At 26.6% G+C, this 21,169-nt stretch overlaps 1 protein-coding gene across 1 annotated transcript; it reads left to right on the top strand.

The window, feature by feature from the left end:
- The first annotated feature begins 5,758 nt into the window (after window positions 1-5,758).
- LOC100213612 (geranylgeranyl transferase type-1 subunit beta) lies at window positions 5,759-21,002 on the top strand. The gene is made up of 9 exons (XM_065816715.1): window positions 5,759-5,911; window positions 6,075-6,196; window positions 9,832-9,899; window positions 13,914-14,068; window positions 14,157-14,289; window positions 14,517-14,562; window positions 16,801-16,985; window positions 17,277-17,385; window positions 20,541-21,002. The coding sequence occupies exons 1-9, from the start codon at window positions 5,805-5,807 to the stop codon at window positions 20,669-20,671; spliced, it is 1,056 nt and encodes a 351-aa protein (XP_065672787.1). The 5' UTR covers window positions 5,759-5,804; the 3' UTR covers window positions 20,672-21,002.
- The last annotated feature ends 167 nt before the right edge of the window (window positions 21,003-21,169 follow it).

Here is a 21,169-nt window from a genome sequence, read left to right as displayed (position 1 = left end):
AGTTATAGAGTTGAGAGAGGGTTATAACCACGAGTAGCCTCTTCATCTGTAGTGGCCTTCTCGGCCTTGGGGAGGTGAAATACAAAAAAAAAAATTATGCTGTTTAATTTTCAAATTACGTTATGCTCTTTCAGTTTTTTTATCAGCTTTAAAAAAAAGTATGTAAGTTACATTACAAAAAAGGCTATTATAAAGCATTATAAATTACAATTATAGCATTATAAATTATATTACTCCCCCACCTCCAAAAAAAAATTCCTGGATCCGTCATTGTATACAGGCTATTATTGACGCCATGGAGAAAGAAAAATATCTTGATAAACTACTAGACACCAGAGATCTGTTTAATTAAATGTTATTTTTTATTTTTTTAATTAAAAGACAAAATTATAAGAAATATTCTGCCAAAAAAACTTCCGATAAATGGAAAATTAGTCTATAATATATATATATATATATATTTATATAAGTCTATATATATCTTCTATTGTTGAGAAACTTGTCAGCTTTTTTTTTTAATATTGGGCCTAACTAAAATAATTAAATCGGTATAGCGATATAATGAATGGAACAATTCAATGAGGAAAATCAGAAATGGTGCCAGAGAAACCTCCGGAAGAAATAATTCACTACACTCCTTACAAAGAGGTAATTATGAAAAACGCTATTATTGCTAAATAAGATATTCAATGACTTAAACAATTTTGTAGTTGAATTTTTAGAAACAAGGCGTTTTTTCAAATTTGAGTTTACAACACGTTAAGGAAGCACAACTCTCAATCTGGTCTTAGAAAACTTAGAAAAAATGGAAATGATGGAACAACGTTCCATCATTTCCATTTTTTAAAATAATAGTAATTTTTTAGTTCAAGTTTGAGTCCTTATTTTCTTAAAGCTGCAACTAAAAAGCGCATATCAAATTGCACGGATATTTATCTAAAACAGTAACTGCTCTAGAAAATAAACGTAGTCGATGATCTGCAAGCAAGGGGATAACACGAAGAAGAAAATATAAAGCTTATGACTTGAAAGAAGTTGGTTCTTTATTACTTGCGAAGCAAATATTTACGGATGCCCGATTTCAGCTCCATATATGGCATAGCAACATTCAAAAATCGCATCCAGAAAATTATTTGGGATTACTTGAAACAAGAATCCAATTAATTATTTCAATACCGGAGAGTGTATTTGTAAAAATATGTCGACTGCTATATGTTGACTGCGTTTTTGACGCGTTGGGATTTTGTGTATTTATTTTGATCACTGGACAAATAATTTAAGTCAACTATGCATATCACTAATATCAAACCAAATGTTTTATGCAAAATTTTTCTAAAAAGGGTTTTACAAATAACTACGAATCTTAAGTAAACACATCGTATTTAATAATACCAATAATAGACTATTATTATTATTATTATTGTTTTTTATTTACTATTAAATAGTAGTACAATAACAACAATTATAATAATAATAATAATAATAGAAATATGATTAATATCATTAATTACAGAGACTATATAACTGTAGTAATAATATCAATAATAATAGTAATAACAAAAATAACAACAATAAAAGTAATAACATTATTGTCAATAATAATTATAATAACAATATGAATTGATAATGAGAGTACTAATGAAATCGTTTTGATTTAATAAAGATCCAAATATTAAAGTTAATGAAAAATATTTAAAGTAGTATTATAACCTTTTACAAAATGGATGTTTTGTTTTTGGTCAATAAATCAATAAAAAAAGACATTTATTAGGCATGATCTAAAAACTCTTGTAAAAAGAATAATTTTTCTAAAGTAGCTTGTCTTGAATCAAAGAAGAGTAATAATTAAATATATTAGCAACATAGGTTTAATCTAAGATGGCATATTATTTTATTTTGGGATTTACAGTTAGTGTTGGTAAAAGTGTAATGTTTATGACTTCCTTAATTCCGTTCCAAGTGTTCTTTACATAAATGAGGTTTATTTTTATAAATTTTATTTTAAAAAATGATACAATTTTTATATTTAAAATATATTAATAAATTATTAATTTTTTTCTTTACAAAATGAGTTTAGAGAATCAGATTTTTGATATTGACAATTTTTTAAATAGTCATTTTTTGTAAATGATTAAAAAAAAAAATAGGTTTAAGAAATGATCCATGGTTTGATATATTTAAACAAATTTATCGATAATTTATGGTATTTATTATTTTTTTTTTATGTGTAGTTCCCAATAATTATTAGAAATTTTTGGCAAAACAGTATTGGTTTCAAAGTATCTATATGTTTTTTATGTTTTTATTGTGTGGGATGTCAGGAATACAGAAGTAATGTTATGTGGTCAGAAATGTATTGGAGGTTTTGTAAGGAGGATAGGAATTTATAAAAAACATTTTTAATAATGGTTTTATTTTTTTGCAATTATATGTATCAGAAGTAAGAAATGTGGTAGAAAATAGGGATTAAGAACATGAAGTTTTAAAGTAATTAGTAATGGATTTTAATACTACATTCAATAAATCTAAAAGTTAACTAATTGCTAAAATTTCTTATTAGTACAATTTTCAAGAAGACGATTTAAATGGTTAAATATAAATTTATTTGGATTTAAAGATATAAAAATGTAGGTAAAGAAGTCCTTTTCTATGACTCTGTTATACAATGTTCAATGTTAAGTTTGTGTAAGGTAATTTCAGTTATCTGAAATTTCTACTTAATAATCAGACTGAGTAAATCATATCACTATGGAAGAATTAATACATCATCGATAAGAGATCCTTTATGTAAAATGTAAGTAAAGCAATATTTAGATGGAGGGAAGTTTCTGTATATGATTTATTAGAATTATTTAATTCATTTATGTTAAAATATTTGCTTTAGTTGTTTCACTTGAGTTCCAGATCATAGAATACACAAAATTGCATATTGATTGATGTACAGTCAAAGTAAAACCATTCAGAAAAGTCATCGAAACACAGATTATAAATGTGTCTAATAGATGGCCAAAAGGTGCAAGTTTTATTTTGTGGCAAAACTTACAAAGTTGATTGTTATAATCTAGAGGGTAAGACCTGACGAACTTCATTATGTAAATTAAAATTGTAAATTGTAAACATTTACTCTTTTTAATTTGCTAAAAAAGTGGCTTATCACTCAGTGATCATTTACTCTTTGCAACTAAAATATATAACCCTATAGTATAAATATAGATAATTTATTAAAAAGTAAAATAAACAAAATTAAAAAAAAAGAATAAAATAAATTGCAATAGTAAGTAGCTTTAGATATAATCTTTACAATAAGAATGATAATGATAAATTATTAATAGTATTAGAAACAGTAAGTTTAATATATTATTAATAGTATATTACTATGTTATTTATTAAGTTATATTAATTATTAATAGTATTAGAAACGATAAGTTTAATATTAGCATATATTAGTTAAATTATTAAGTATGTTATTAGGTAACAATTATTAATTACAGTTGAACTCATGTAATTCAAATCCTCAAAGGGTCTCAAAATATGTTTGAGTTTCAAGAGTTTTTTAAATTATAGGAGTTCAATCCTAAATGTCTAATCCTAAAAGGGCAGAAGACTTTGATTGGAGACTTTGTTCAATTTAAATGATCTTTTGAAATATAGGATTATAAAATTTATAATTATATTGATTTACAAGAGTTCAAATATAAAATGATTTATGAATATGATTAAATAAAAATATTTAAATAAAGTAACTAATAATAAAGTAATAGATAATGTAATAATAATTAATATATATAAAATATATATAAAAAAATTCAAATGCATATCAGAGTAATTTTTTTTCAAATGCATATGAGAGTAATTTTTTTTCAAATGCATACCAGAGTAATTTTTTTTCAAATACATATCAGAGTAATTTTTTAGTAAAGAAAAAAATTATTGCAACTCAAATTTATAGTAATTAGTCTGGAAGAGTTATTAAAGCTCAGTGGGTTTTTAGATACCTGTCAACTGGTGTGTCTACAAGTCAACAAAAAGGAGCCAATTTTTTTCAAAAGCAAAACACTAAAAGACTTTATAGTTATACTTTACATATAGCTACATAAGCCCTGAACAAATAAACAAATTGGGTCAGGAAGGTATTAAAAAAAAATAACATTACTGAAATATACAATCAGGTTTACAATATTACTGTGGTTTTTCAGAACAGAGTTCAATTAAGTAAAATGTCTTACATTTCAACCAAGAAAAATTCATGTGATTTTAAAACAAGTTTAATAGTTACTCAATAGCTGTTTAGAATTTAATAGCAAAATATGGTTGAATAACAAAGAGAAATCAATCAATCAGTGGAAGACTGCAAGATGGGTTTTTTTTTCTCAAAATTAGACATTGAATACCAAATTAACAGAAAGAACAGATTTAAACATTTATATAAAAGTTTATTTGAAAATGGCTGTTTAGTTCAAAAAATTGAACTGGTTAACTTGTATCCAATCCCAAAGTTTAATAAGAAGAAAAAAAATTTATGGTGGTAACACAAGAATCACAAAAATTCAGCATGATTAATCACAGAAATTCAGCATGATTTTCTTGGAACAACTTGGAACGATTATCAAGGTTTAAACTGTATATTAATGAAAATCATTTGCATAATGGAATGACAATGAAAATTGTTTGCCTAATGGAAGAAAAGAAATCTTGATTTTAATTGGGAAGGTCAGTGCCTGACCAAGATATTATCTTGGTAGAAGACTGGTATCCATGCCCCCCCCCCCCCCAAAAAAAAAAAAAATTGCTTAAGATAAAAATTGTTAAGCATAAATTAATAAATGTTTAAAATTGAAAAAAAAAGAAAAAACAATAAAACATTGTCACTTTTTTGTTTAGTTAAATTACTAATTGAAAAAGATATGTATACCAAGAAGAACTTTTTTTGAGTGAAGTTTGTGCCAATCAATATTATTCAATCATCAGAGTGTTTTAAACTATTCTTATTAACAATAAGTTTGTTCCCCACTACATCCCTGGTAGTACCGCGCTGTTTCTCTGCACAGCGACCTTGTTTGTCAAGGTTCGTGTTTTTGAGTTATAGAGTTGAGAGAGGCTTGTAACCACAACTAAAGTAGCGTCCTCGAGTGTAGTGGCCTTCAGGTTTTTGGGGAGGTAAATTGAAATAAAAAAAAACAAAAATTGACAATAACATATTGCAAGTAACAAATTATAATTGATCACATAGGTTGTTGCTTATGTTGAGCATAGAATTTCTGCTTAATCTTCACCAAACGAATTATAAAAGTTGTCTGTAGTGTCTGCAAGTTATTTATCTTATCTTAGTGTCTTAAGTATTTAATTGATTACATTTAAAAATTTTTTTAAAAAGTAGTTTTATTTTAAAAATATAGTTATTAAAAATTGTAATCATCTTCAAAAAAATGAGCTTGAACCTTTTAAGGTTTCAAGCTCATTTTTTTGAAAGCTATAAGGTTATGCAATGGAGTTAGGGGTCATAATTAAAGTATTCTTGCATAGTACTATATAGGCTTGAGATTTAATAGTGATAAGTTTAAGCTTCAAAGCAGATATTTGTTTTTTTTCTGTACGTTTTATATAACTTGAAATATAATAAAATATAATAAATAATTGTAAGTATTATTATATTATTTGTTTTTTTGTTATTTGTTTGATGTTTTTTTTTTTTTTTAATTTAGACAATTTTTTTAATTTTATTTATAATTTTAAATGATTATTTTTAATGAGTTTTTTTTTACCTAGACTAAAAAAGTTATTAAAAAGTTATTATTATTACAAAAATGGAAGAGTTAACTAACAAAGAATTTTTAAGGGAAAAACATATTAAATATTTTCTTCGTAGTCTTCAATGTTTGCCAATTCCATATTCGTCTCTCGATACAAGCAGGTATGATATTTCTTTATTAAACTTTTCTAAAATATAAATGTATATTGTAGTATCTTTTTTTATTAGCAAAACTTGAGGGTTTAAATTCATTTTTTTTTTTAATTAGTTTTTATTAGATTGATGACGAATGGATTAATAAATGAATCTGGATGAATTTTTTTAGAATGACAGTTCTATTTTTTTGTTTGTCTGGGCTTGATCTATTAAATGCTTTGGAAAGAATAAAAAACGAACATCAGAATATTATCAACTGGATTTATTCTTTACAAATTCTCCCAAAAAATGGTATTCGTTTTATTATTTTATTCTATTTATGTTTATCATTCATGATTTCACATTCGTGTGGTTTGTACAGGTTTTAATAATAAGGCATTTCATAAGCAAATGGGAAATGCATGTAACCAGTTGTCTTTTTGCTTTTCTTCATACTTATATTTTATTTATTTATTTATTTTTTAAAAAGTTTTTAAAGTATTTTAATAAATAATTAAACAAATTTGAATAAAAAAATAGAATTCGGATTTTACATGTTAATTACTATGAAAATTTTCATTATATTAAAAAAAACACATTATCAATAGTTAAAATTATAAATTCATGTTGATAAAATATTTAATAGTCTAAAATATTAACTAAATACAAGTTTTTAAAAAGTAAACAGAGCAAAACATATAATATTATTATTATTTTATTATAAAAAAACAGAGGCTGTTTATAACTCTCTAATTTATAAATTGCTTATAAAAGATGATTTGTGTACTACCGAATTTTAAGATTGTATTTTTAGCAAATCATTTGGGAAAAAGTGTTAGGCAAATGAGGACATGAGTTTAACAGTGTAGTCTTTATTTTCATTATTAACTTCTGATTACGAGTCAACCTAAGTAGGAAATTTAATAATTGCAGATGTAATATTTTCCTGCTATGATTTCTTGAAGATATTCTATTGAGCAAAGGGTTGAATTATTATAAGGGTGTATCTATTGAGTAAGGTTAAATGCTAAATTAAAATCTTCTTGCTCAAAGACTCTTTTGACATTTAAGTTTGTTTCATTGTTTTTACTAAATTATTTTATCCTTATCAGTTGTCATTTTTTTCAAATTGTTCTTCATTTTGTGATAGGTTTGCAGTTACATATTAAAAAACAATTTCAATTCCAGGGCTACCATTACATCTATGGACCATGCACTTTCTTGACTCTCTACTATAAACAATGTTCTATATTAATATACAGCAATTCTTCTCCAATTTAACTAAGCCAATGTCATAAATGACAATGTATTAAAACCTATTCAAAGTTTATCAAAATAGCTATGCTGCTTATTTTACAAACATTTTTTATAACTTGAATCGAAAATAAATTTTGAAAATAATTTTTTATTTAATTTCCACTTCATTGTCTGAAGTTGTCTAATTTCCTCTATGTGTCTTGAAAGCCCAGTTTTTAGGTTTGCTCTATAATTTTTAGCCTCTAATATATTGAAAGTTGTCGTGTTATTTTTTTAATAGGGTTCAGCGACATTAGCTACCTAATAGCTAATTTTTAATGAACCATCTCCATTGTCAATAACAAGTTTGCCCTTATTATAGCTACTGTTAAATATTCTACAGAAGTCACAAGAGACTAATTTTTTAGAAGAAATACGAGATTTTGTGACCTGAGAATAGCAGGCTTTGGCGTTAGACAAAACCTTTTTACAATGGTTTCTAGCAATATAATAAAAAGACATCTGTTTTCTGGGGAATTGTTTTGCTGATAGATATGAAAGTAATGGTTTTAATTGGAAATTGCAGCAGCACAATGCGAGGAAAACCATGGAGAAGAGTGAGACTTGACTTAGAATTGTCGAGAGGGAATGAAGGATTTCATGCCAGCCTGAATCCAAGAAGTTACATAAGAAGCGCATTTGTCAGGAAGGCAAAAGATAGGCGATAGAGTGAAATGGTGCTTAACAAAAGCACGTAAAGAAGTAGTCTGTGGATTCAAACCTAGTTTCCCTACAAATGGGTGAGTTCTTATGAATGTAGATGCCCAAGCTAAACATGTGGCTATTGGAGTCTTTGCAAATTAAAGGAAATAACCATCAACACTAAGATCACAAGATAAGACAGTTGAACTCAAACTAGTCTGACAAAGAGCAAATAGGTCTGATGAACTTTGCAAGAGATTTGCAAGACTCAACAGAAGAAAAGTTACTTTGAAGTTCATGAGTGTTAATGAGATAAAGATAGATATAGAGAACTTGGTGATGACGATAGTGTTTTGTGTTTTATAGTTTATGGTACTTATTTTTAAATTTCTTTAAGAACTTGACTCAAAGCACAGGTAGTACTCAGTACACTATTTAATAGTCCAAGCAGTTCCCTCATTACTATTACAAAACCCTTAGTCCTAACAATGGGCTTCAAATGTGGCCTCGACAAGGCATACCAAATGTACACCATCCATGCACAAATGGTTTTGTTAATACTCTAATATTTTATAGCTGTTGATAGAATCAGTCTCTCTGAGAGCTACCACAGAGTTCGGGAAACCTGACTACCATTTGGCCTAGAACTATAAAACTGAGCTTTAGAGCTGTACCCTTATTAGGAGATAATATAATGAGTTGCCTAGTCATAAAAACAGAGACACAAGGAAAAGCCATGGATTGAGTCAAGAAGATCCAGTATTCAACATCCTAAACTAGAAACAATGTATTTTAAGTACATTTACACCAGTCTAATAGATAAAGAAGGGGTGCAAGGCTGGTCAACTGATAGAACCTATTTACCTATTAAGTCGTTGCCTAGGAGGCCTTCTACAAGATAGTAGCCAGATGCTTTGAACATCTGCTCAAGATGAGTATTTTTATCAAGGCACTATCTCACCAAGTCCGGGGGTGTTTTAAGTTGGAGTTAGCTTCTCCTAGTTTTTGCCAAAAAAAACGTATATACTATGAGGCAGCAGGGGATGAAGCTGGTTGTAATTCAATTTAAATACAAGAATTGTAGTTCAGTTTTAATTCAAAAAATTGTAATTCATTTTTAATTCAAAAAATTATAATTCAGTTTTAATTCAAAAAGTTGTAATTCAATTTAAATTCAAGAAGTAAAAAGGCCTCTGTTTTGACTCTAAATTAAATTTTTGCAAATAAACTACAGATAAATTATAATCCTCATTTGTATATAATCTCAGTTTTTTTATAAAAAAATCATAATCATATTCCTCATCTCATCTCATATCTATGCTGGTGCTACTTTTTAGCCTGATCGTATAGTTGGACAGTAACCCATAAAACAAAAATTATAGTAAAATCAAAATGGCCATCATTTTGATTTTACCAACAAAGAAATCCACCAAAATTGGCGAGTATAAAGTTATAATGCATTTTAAAATTTGATATCAGTGTTGAAATTTTACAAATTTAATTGTAGGTGACCATTTCTAAAAAGTATGAAAAAAATCTGAGATTGTGTATTACAAACCTTGCAACTAACCAAAATTAGTCTCATTTTCTCATGGAATACATCTTATGCCACTTTATTTTAATATGAACAGATGCTTTTTTTGCATTAACCTGTTTCACAGATCAGCAGTGAGTGTTATTGTCATAGTACTACTAATGAGATTTGATCTAAGATGGTTTCTCCTCCTCCATTATCCACAATTAATTTCACCACACTACCTAATTAAAAATTTTTTTTTTCAAAAATGTAATTTAATTTTAACAATTTTGTATCCTAGTTTTATATCAAGGTTTTTCTTCTAGGTAAGTTTCTTTCAACATGGCCAAAGAACCTCATAAAATTAGTACATATTTCTCTAAATTAAGTTTTTTATAAACTATTGTTTGTAAATACTGTAATTATTTGCATTAAGTTTAAATTTAGATTAATCTTTTCATATTTTTTTAAAATAAAAACCTGTTTGTATTAGATGAAAGTGACACAACAAAATGTGGTTTTCGTGGGTCACCATTTCTGGGCTCCAGATATCAAACAGAAGTAATTTTTTGTAATTTTTTCTTATATAGTTTTTACCTTTTTAAGGTTTAATAAAATTTTTGTTGCACACTTAAAAATCAAACTACTACTGAAGCTTGAACCAAGAATTAAAATATAAAAGTTCTGAACAATCAAAGTAATGAAGAAGTTTAAATATATCAAGAACAGTTAAGCGTGGTCAATAAATTATAAACCTTAGAAAAATAATTAATACAATACAATTTAATAAATCAATAAAATAAACATACAATTAGACATTCTTGAAACAAGGTATCATATTTGATGTTACCCATAACAATGACCCTATTATAAATAGGGTCATTGTTATGGCAAACATTTTTTTTTATATTTATTTCAAAGAACCTATATACCAATTAACACTGTGGACTTCAGCCCTTTTAACATTTAACAAATAATTACTGCTTATTCTAACATGATTTTAATTTTGGGCTATAAAATATGATGTCATAAATTGCAATAAATCTTCACAAAGTGTATTTTTATGAATTTATTAAAAAATTTAACAAAAAGTATTTGGGAAAAAAGGTCTATTACAGCAATTTTATCAGCTATGTTTATTCATTTTCCTCAACATTTTCTGCTTCTCCATTGTTGCTTTCTGTTTTAGGCTGTTGCAGTAGTTCACTATAAAAGTCAATCTGATCATATGGTATATACTTAATACGCTTTCTTAATCATTCAGTATAGCAAATTTTACGGAAATCTTTATGCTTGGGTAAATAAGTTGTTCTGGCATGTTCATACTTTTTGGAGTATTTTTTCTCATCTTAAAAGTATGCTTGACAATACCCTTGATAAATTTCATAAGCTTTACATTGACCTATAATGTCACAACCATATTGTAAAAGATGAAATTTGCTTATTGCAAACAGAGTTTGTTGGTTTCTGGGTTAACTCATTTTTTCGACTAAGGTCACATTTCTTTTATAATGGGCTAGCCACCAACTTTTAACTAGAGATGAATTCTCTATATCAATCACTAAAAACTTTCTTTAGTTACAATTTTTTAATTTCTTTTATTTTTTGAACGCTTTACTCTCTGTCTTCTTAACTCTCTTTTTATAATTGAAAAGTCATGATCAAAGGGCAAAAAGCTGTGCCCTCTGATTGGGATAAATTGGTTGACCTTTTTAATCAATTTATTGTCAGTAAGCTCCATAAAAAGTTTTGATAAGCAATGGTTTTTATTTCCCCCCCCCCCCCCCAATTATTGACACAAAAGTTGAGTTCATCATACTATTGAGGAATGGAAGACAGGTAGTGCAAAATGAAATGGCAAGTTTTGTTTTAAGACTTTATAGCCTGCCCTTTGTGGTCAAGGTGTCGCAATATTTCTCTTCACATCATGAATAGATGCAAAGAGAAATGTTGAATAATACACTAATTGTTAAACTGAGAATATATACACCAATCGTTGATTGCCTTAGGTAAAATAACTCATGCACAGGTTTTTTGGGCAATGAGATGTTTTTTTACTTAATATAAAAAGTTATAGGCTAGACCTAGTCTAGTAAACTAAATGGGATCTAAGTTAATATTCGATAAGTAATTGTATACTGCCCTAAAAATTTCATTCTATTGTCTCGGGCTTACAAATATTTACAACCTAAACAAGAAATCACCAACCTAGGTCTATAGGCCAACTGTAAATTACAGAACCTTACTCTGACTTATTATAGATGAATTATTACAATTAGGCATAGGCCAAAGATGAATCAGTTGTGTACTATCTATTACCTGCAAGAATCTCGGATAGACTTAGCATTAACTTTTTGTCCTCTGTGGTGTTCATATGCCACACCAATAAACCTAGATTTCTTAATCTTGTTCCTTTTATAGCCATCTGGGTTTGTTTTCTTTTTTTTAGAACTCACAGAAGTTAACTTTTTTGATTAGACTCACTACCGCTACCACCCATTTAAAAAAGTAGTTAATCAATCTAAATCATTATTAGTATGATCACATGTAATAAATCAGCTTATTGACTAGCTGTTATACAATCACAACAAGAAAGTGAGGTTACGTTTTGTGCTGTCTGCAGCACAGAACTTATTGTTTTTTTGTTAAAAGGGCTGAAGTCCGGACTTCAGCCCTTTAAACTAAAAACCAAAACTTTTAGATACTATACAAGCTAGAGAAAACTTTTGACAGCCACCTTTTTAAAACAAAATAATAGAGCTTTCCTTTGAATATACAAATTTTCAAAAAAGTCTATTTTGTAAAGTATGTGGACTTTCGCCCTTTTTAACATTTACCGATTCATATTTTACATGAATGTTTTACATTATATATCAAACTTAATCAAAAACTTAATTAAGTTAATCAAACTTCTTTAATTTTTCTCATAGCCTTATGAGTTAAATGAGAGGGCAAAATGATACAAAATTTTGCTGTCCTAAACATATGCTACTAGGTTCAATCAAAAGTTTTATATAATCAATTTTTTTTATCACAAAGAATAAGTGTAGAACAATTAAATTAAGAGGCATCATAAGTAGGCACCTTGCTTCAAAATAATCTCATTTAAATTTTTTTTCAGTTTTTCCAGTTGCCATTGCATATGATCATGTGAATGTGACCTTAAGTTTGTCTCCATGGTGTCTTAAACCTCTTTCTTTGTCTGAAAATCCAAATCCTTGTGATAAAATTCAAATGAAGAGAAAGCATGTCTGTCCAACAAGTTAAAGTCGGGGTTATATGGATGTTGAATAACATGGGTGACTTTTTTTCTCAGCAAGAAAGTCTCTGCCTGCAGCAGACACATGTGGCCTGGCATTATTGTGCTGAAGGAACATTGTGTTTCATGTTCCTTCTTTCGAATCTTTGTTGACAAAATAAGAATGCATATTCTATAGGAAAATCATGTACACTTCTGAATTGACCGGTTGTCCATTTGGAAGTACATTAACATAGGCCTTGCCATCAAATGAGATAGCACAAATCACCATACTTTTTGCATCAAATTGGGATCTCCTGACATGTTTCGGAGCTTCTTCACCCTTTGAAATCCAAGCGCGATTGCTAGGTTTACCGCTGATTGATCTGTGATAAACCCACTTCTCATCCACAACAATTAGACGTCAACAGTTGTTGTAAACAAGTTGATCTTTTCATCATTTTTTGGTGATTATTGAATAAACTGAACCAAAAGCAAATGTTTAGGACATCACAAATTTGCTCTATTGTTGAAAATTTGTCTTTATCATGCAGTTGTTGAATGATCTCAATGTTGTCCATAGTTGTCGAGGTACTGGGTCTACCTGACCTCGATTCATCTGAAAACTGACTATAATCACTTATGTTTGATGTAGAATACTTTTTGTAGTACTTGTATACTGTTTGAATGGAAGTTTCATCCTCACCCCAAGCAGTAGTTATGAATTTGTGAGCATCAGACGGAGACTTCTGATTACGATGACAAGTCTCAATTAACAATCTAATACCAACTTTGTCAAGTTGGTATTAGATTGTTAATTGAGACTTGTTATAATACATAGCTTTAAGAGCTATAATGCATAGCTTTAATAATTCAAATGATCTAAAATTTAAAATATTTATTTTATTAAGCATATATTTACATAAGTTAATGTTAAGAGTATCTATAAAATATTTTATTGGCAAGAATATTAAAACACAAATTATACAAACTTTTTGTATAATTTTTGTTTATTTAATTTCTAAATAAAATAATTGAAATAAAAAAACAAGCATTTTATTGTGAAATTAAATGAGTTAAATAAACATTTTGAAATAAAATTTTTTTTTTTGAAATGGTTTTATGTTGAAGCTTATTTAGTAATATAAACACACAACAAGGTGATTTGACCTTTTTTCAGTTTACAGTTTTACAGTCAGCTTGTTTCAGTTTACAGTTTTACAGTCAGCTTGTTTCAGTTTACAGTTTGACAGTCGTTTCTGTTTAAAGTTTTATATTTAATAGTTTTTATTAATCTGTTATTTTAAATTAATTTAATTGTAAGATTTGATTTTTAGGGATCTTTTTCAGTATCAGAGATGCATGAAAGCTCACACATTGCAATGACCTATACTGCCTTGTGCTCATTGATTATACTAGGTGATGATCTTTCTCGTGTCAATCGTAATGCAATTATCAATGGAATTAAGTTTCTTCAAAAAGAAGATGGCAGGTAGAATTCAAGGTTTCAGTTTTTTTTTTTGGTTCAAAATCATGTTTTAAATATGTTTTTTTCTAAATTAAATTTTCTGTTTATTTAGTTTTTATTCTACTCAAGATAAAAATGAAAATGATATGCGGTTTTTATATTGTGCTTGTTGTATTTCTTATATTCTTCAAGATTGGAATGGTTTAGATAAAACGAGTGCTGTAAATTATATTCGCATGAGTATGGTGAGCTTTTTTTTTTGAGTACATGTATATATGCTTATCTATTAAAAATTTAGTTTACATTTGTTTTAAAAGTGTGGTTAAATTATATGTAGAAATTTTTTTTACAGCTTTTTAAATCATCATTTTAATATATTCAATACATCTTTTTCTTTAGAAAAAATTTTTTTTTTTCTTCCAATTTTTAAATTTAAATCAAGTTTAAATTGCTGGTCATTATGTTTTTTTAGTCATATGATTATGGATTATCGCAAGGACCTCAATTGGAGGCACATGGTAAAAAGTTATTTTTTTTTAAAAGTTGTTTGGTTTAGATAGTGCTCATCTATAACTTATGAGTAAAAGCAACAGGATTTTAAGTTTAAATCTAGACTTTACCAACTTGATTAGTTTTTTATAAACAGGAAACTTGCTCTTATTAGGTCTGGTTAGAAACTTGCTCTTATTAGGTCTGGTTAGAAACTTGCTCTTATTAGGTCTGCAATGTTTCCTTTACAATCAGTTAAACTAATACTATTGCAGATGATATATCCCATTTTTATTATGGATGTTACAACCCTCGGAATTAGTAAAAACGAGGTTGGCAATAATTTGCCGACCTCATTCTTTTTAAGAGGTGGGCAAAAAAAAGTTGGTACCCTAATCCCGAGGGCTGATGTTATATACTAGAGTTTCCACGATTTTTGAAATCAGTATGTAAAACTGCTATTAAACTAAATTTTTCCAATACCATAACTATATTGATTTTTTATAATTTTTTAACTTTTGATATTTCAAATTTATTTGAGAAAACAAATATTACGCATTTAAATTTGCAAGAACTAAATATTGAGAACAAAATCCTTTAAGTTGCATTACTTTTGGCAAATAATTTGAAAAAGTTTTCTAAAACTTTTCATTTTCATGTTGTATTTTTTTTTTATAAAAATTAGAAATTACTTTATGTAGTGCAAATGTTACAAAGCACTGTTTATAAGGAGTTTGTAGTTTAGGATCTAGATATACTGAAAAATCCTGGGTCATTTTTTAAAATGACCAATGAAAACTGCAAAAAAAAATGAAAACTTTAAAATCAAAAATATGGCCTAATGTGTGTTAAAATTTGAACATATATATATATATATATATATATATATATATATATATATATATATATATATATATATATATGTGCATATATATATACATATATATATATATATATATATATATATATATATATATATATATATATATATATATATATATATATATGTATACATATATATATATATACACACACACATATATATATATATATATATATATATATATATATATATATATATATATATATATATATATATATATATATATGCATTGATATACATGAGACATTCATATTTACAACATAAATAATATTTCTTTTTTGTCACTTTAAAAATGAGTTATGTTTCTACCTTAACAATAATTTAAATCGTTTCCATATATTTTAAAAAGTTACATTAACCTAAGGTTCTCAACTGTTTTTTTTTTGTGAACTTTACTATGGCAATCAGTGCAATAGCTATTCATTGTATTAGCATGATTGTACCTTGTCTTGAACAAGATAGAAGGTTGCTGCAATGGATCAATACACTTTTCGAGATGTAATTAAGAACATGAAATTTGTAATTAAAAAATCTTAACATGTAATTGAAAAATACAACATGTAATTTAGAATTCGTAATATGTGATTGAGAATATATTATTTGTGCAAGAGTTGAATTGTGAATCTGATATCTGGAAAATTATCTGGTCTTCATAATTTTAGTTTATGCAAAATTGTGTACTTTGTTTTGATGGGACGAATTAACTTAAATTTGATAGTGATAAAGTTGTAAAAAACAAAACAAAACATTAAACTTACAACTACAAAAAGAAAAACACTATAGTCAATAACTGTGTTATAAAAGTAATTAAAAAGATTAATATTAATTTTTTAAAAGTTAAATACAAAAAAAAATTCTCACAAAATTTATAAAAAAATATGTGTAGATATTTCAATATCAAACCATAATCCATCCTAATCTTGTTAAGAATTGAGAGTATGTTATCTACTGTGTTGTGTTTTAATAAACTTTTATAACCAACTGTAAAATCATAGAAAATTTTTTTTTTAATTTTTTAAACTTTATTTTAAGAAATTTAGAAGTAACAAATGCTTTTTTATTTTTTATGTATCAAGCAGTAGTTATTCAATTCAGTTTAAACTTTACTTATTTATAAATTTGCAAGGAAGTTACTACTACATTGAACCTTATTCCATGTAGCAGTAATGTAGCAGCAACTCTCTTGCAAATTTATAAATAAGTAGAGGTTTTTTTATTATTATTCATTTTTTTCTTCATTTTCTGAAAATACCATATAGAAAAAAAGTCAGCTTTTTTGTTGTATATACATTTATGTTTGTATATATATATATATAAATAGATGTGGTCTAGTTTTTAATTAACATTTAGGATGTTCAGCTTTTTGATTTACATTTAAATTCAGGAGGTTCTACATATTGTGGAGTTGCATCTTTGATTTTAATGGATAAACTAGAAGAATGTTTTAATGAAAAAGAAATCAAATTTTTAAAAAGATGGTGCTTAAAACGACAAAAAAGTGGTTTTCAAGGAAGACCAAATAAACCTGTAGATACTTGCTATTCATTTTGGGTTGGGGCTTCTCTAAAGGTAGTTTTTCAAAATTCTCAGAATACTTATTTTGATAGAGTTTAAACAAGTTTAAAAAAATAATATGGAAACTTTGAATATTCATTTTTTTTTACAAATAATAACTGCTTGTTTCTTCTGTGAAGTGTCACCCTAATAATCATTATTGTTATTGTGATTAACATAATTTTCATTATAAAAAACTTGGTTAACTATGAGAACAATATAATTAGAGAACTGGGAACTAAGTAATTGAGAACTGAAAACTAAGCAATTGAGAGTTAAGAAAAGTAAACATTTTTTTTTTTTTAGATGCTAGATTTTCTTAAATATTCAAACTTTGAATCAAATAATGAATTTATAATTTCAACACAAGACACTCTAGTTGGTGGTTTCAGCAAATGGCCAGATGTTCACCCAGGTAGTTTTTAGATAACAATATTTGTCTATGTATGTCTACATATACTATGTTGAAACTTCAATGATGGATATTAGGGGTATTCACATTAAGGAAGTTTTTAGATGTGGAATACATTACCCCTTTAAAGGAGGGTCAGGGCTCCTTAATCACCCTAAGTTGATTTAAATTTTGGAGTTAGTTAACATCTTTTAACTATGATTCTAGTTAATTAACATGGTTCATTAAGGCAAAAAACAAAAAATGTTAATGTTTTGCTTTAATAGTATTTTTAATATTACATTTTTTAAAACACTATGTATTATTTAATGTCTTCAATCTGGGAGTTTTAAAGGGTTTGTTGATGACATCTTATAAAAAAAGATTGAATTAACTCATTCTCTTTTTTTATTATGGACATTTGAATTCATAAAATATTAAAAGATGATGGTAGAATCCAGGTACTATAAGTTTATCTGTTAACATTTGCTAATATATGTTAGCATTTGCATTTATATTTTCTATTTTGAGAAAATGTTTGAGAACATTAGAAGACTCTAAACATTTTAGTATTAAATGAGTCAAGGAAATTTTCTTCATAAACTCAAGATATCAATAGCAAAAGTGCACAAAATATTTTTAATATTTATTTTGAATGTATTTATTAATAGCAATTCTTTAAATAAGTTCATTTTTCGACATTTTTATGCTAACAGATAAACATAATATAACAGATAACAGATATTATCTGTTTGCAAAAACTAATAATAAAATAGTAATAAGATCACTTAATCCTTGGTCAGTTTGTCTACTGCGACTATGCAAGGAGCATAGTTGCAGTAGACAAACTGACCAGAGTCCTAATTGGGTTAATTAGCTAGGAGTTATTCCTCAAAAACTGTAACTGATTAACTAAGCTCATCAGTTGCAGATGGTAGATAAACTTTATTCAAATTTTTTTTCGCTAAATGCAAAACAATTTTTCTTGATACATACTTTTGTTATTCAAGTTAAAATATAAAAAATAGAAAAAATAAAATGTTGTTAGCCAACACACAGTGTACCCAGAGTTTGAAAAAATTTATTTTTCTGACTTTTTATTTTTCAACTTTAAATAGTAAATTCATATTTATGTTATGTTAAACAAATTTAGATCAGAGCAAAAAAAATTTTAAATTTATTTAACTTGTTTGTTGAAAATAATTTTGATTAAGATATTCATATTTACTAAAAACAGTTCTAAATTGTGTACAAATATATATTCTTTCATTTAGAAACAAGTGATTGCAAAAAATATCCTGTAGGTGCCCACATATAAGCTCAATTGTTTCATAAAGTTATAGGCTTTCTATATTCATTGGGAAAAGTTCCATTGCTCAGAAATGTTCGGAAATTTTGTAATTTAAATTTGAATTTAAGTAGTCAATATATGTTTAACATACGAGGCAGTTGTTGATCCAGGACTTTTTGATGTTTCAAGTATTATACTTCCAGGCATTATAAAAAATTCCAAATTTAAATATGTTCATGCTTAGGTTAAATAAGGATGCTTTGAAAAAAATTGCTGTGACTAGAGCTTGGGAACAAAAGTACAAAAAAAATATACTCCAAGCCCTTATATGAGGTCAATGAGTTAAAGTATTTTAATTAACCATCTTATACTAAATTTAAATTAATCGACAGGTTTCAAATTTTATATAATTATCTTTTAGTGTTTAAAAGTTATGACCATGCAAAGTTTTCACCCCTCTCAAAATGAGGAGGTTGTAAATTTGATTTGCATACGTATGTAAATTTGTTGTGTTGTTATCTAAGTCTTTTTTAATAATGATGAGTATTAATGCATTTGTACTCTAATGTACACAGTGACACACAGTAATGTATTACTGTTCTGAAAATAGCAAAAAAAAAAGTTGTTCAGACTGTATGCAAGAAAACAGTAATGCTCCTTGATTCTTCTTTTGGTAGTGGTACTACCAACAATAGACCAATGGCAGATTTTTTTTTTAGTCCAGGAGTTTGTTAATCTGTTCTTGAATTTGTAAGTCAGAAGACTAAGATAACTACTCTGCCTTGTTAATTAAGGTCAACATACTTCTTAGCATTAATCAACATGTTGATTCTAACAAAAAAGTTGATCGTGATAAAGTTAAAGTTATGGATTGATAATATTTCATAAAAAGACATTTCCATGGGCTATGCTTAGCCCCAGTGTGTCAAATGTGTGCACATGCCTGAGAATTGTCTGTGATTACAGATGGGTAATCTATTGCTAGGTACTCTGAGCAGTCAGGAGAAAGTTGGAATAAATACATTATAAATCAGGACCATGCTGTATAGCAAGACAGATTTCATTGCAAATTAATACGCACATGTGATAAAAAAATGATCATTCAAAAATGTTTTGTATGATAATATAAAATAAAGATTTGTATTTTTGTATATTTGTGTTTAATATTAAATTATTTTTGTGTTTAATAATTCAATTATATTTGATATCAAATATTAAATCTTTACCGTAAAATTATATTAGTCAGCCATTAGCCATATGTTAGTCGTACCACATACCAGCATCATGTAAGCTGACCTCAAAGCAACATAGCTAGCTAGTCACAGGGATTGTGGCGCTATATGGGGGACAATGAGGTATCATGCAAATTAAAAAAAAATCTTTTGATGTTTAATTTTTTTGTTATAATTTATTTAAAAAATTTTAGAAAAGTGTTGGGCTTGACCCTTAGCGGCCCTCCTTGCCATTATTCCTCATTCCATGGGTCTGAGATTCTTGGCACAAATAAGGATTATACTAAAATTTTCTCAAGGTTTTATAAATAATTAGAGTTTTAAGTTTTTTCCAAAAAGCAATATTCTGGGTACACTGTGCAACATGCAAGTAAATGTTTGACAATTATTTTTGTAAAACATTAAATATTTAAAGTATATTTACATAAATATTTATATAAAGTTTTTATAAATTTTTAAAACTAATAATATAAATTTATAAAATTATATGTATATAACTTTATATAAACCTCATTTGTTACAATGATACTTGTTAATCTGTTAACTTTTTACTTTTAAATTCTTTAATTATTTAAAAAAAAAATTTTCAACATGAGATTTTTTATATTTAAAAAAAGTATTTTTATTTATTTAAAGAAATTATTTTTTATATTTAGATGTTATGCATAGTTATCTTGGTTTATGCGGGTTATCACTTATGCAGTTGTATAATTTGTCACCACTTTTCCCTGCGCTAAACATTAGTGAACGAGCTTATCAACATTTACGAAAAATTCAAACTGTATAATTAGATTTGTTATGAATTAATTAACATAATTTTATATAATATAAATGACAACTTATTGTAAATTTTATTATAATTACTTATGTTAGTAATTGCCGTTAAATTTATTAATAATATAGTTTTTTACAATTATAATATTAATAAATCATATATTATGATTATAGTTATTTATCATGATTAACCAAAATCAATAAATTGTTATCAACTATTTGTAACTCCCTGTAAAAGGTTATATTATATTATCTGTAACCATGGTTGTAACCATTGTAACCATTGTAATCCAGGTAACCTAATTTTAAAGTTTTTCATTTGAAGGAGGATTTTTTTTTTTACATGAAAATTAAATATAATTTATTTTTAATTTTCCATTTTAAAATCGAAATAAATATAATTTTTAGGAAAAATAAATTTATTGAAAACAAGTTTTAGAGAATTTTAAGACATTTTTTTCCATATTTTGTAATATTGTAAATAAACTTCAAAATTTGTAAATGTTTGAAA

The sequence above is a fragment of the Hydra vulgaris genome, chromosome 13 (assembly GCF_038396675.1).
Source record: "Hydra vulgaris chromosome 13, alternate assembly HydraT2T_AEP".
Lineage (NCBI taxonomy): Eukaryota > Metazoa > Cnidaria > Hydrozoa > Anthoathecata > Hydridae > Hydra > Hydra vulgaris.
This window is presented reverse-complemented; position numbering and strand designations above follow the sequence as displayed.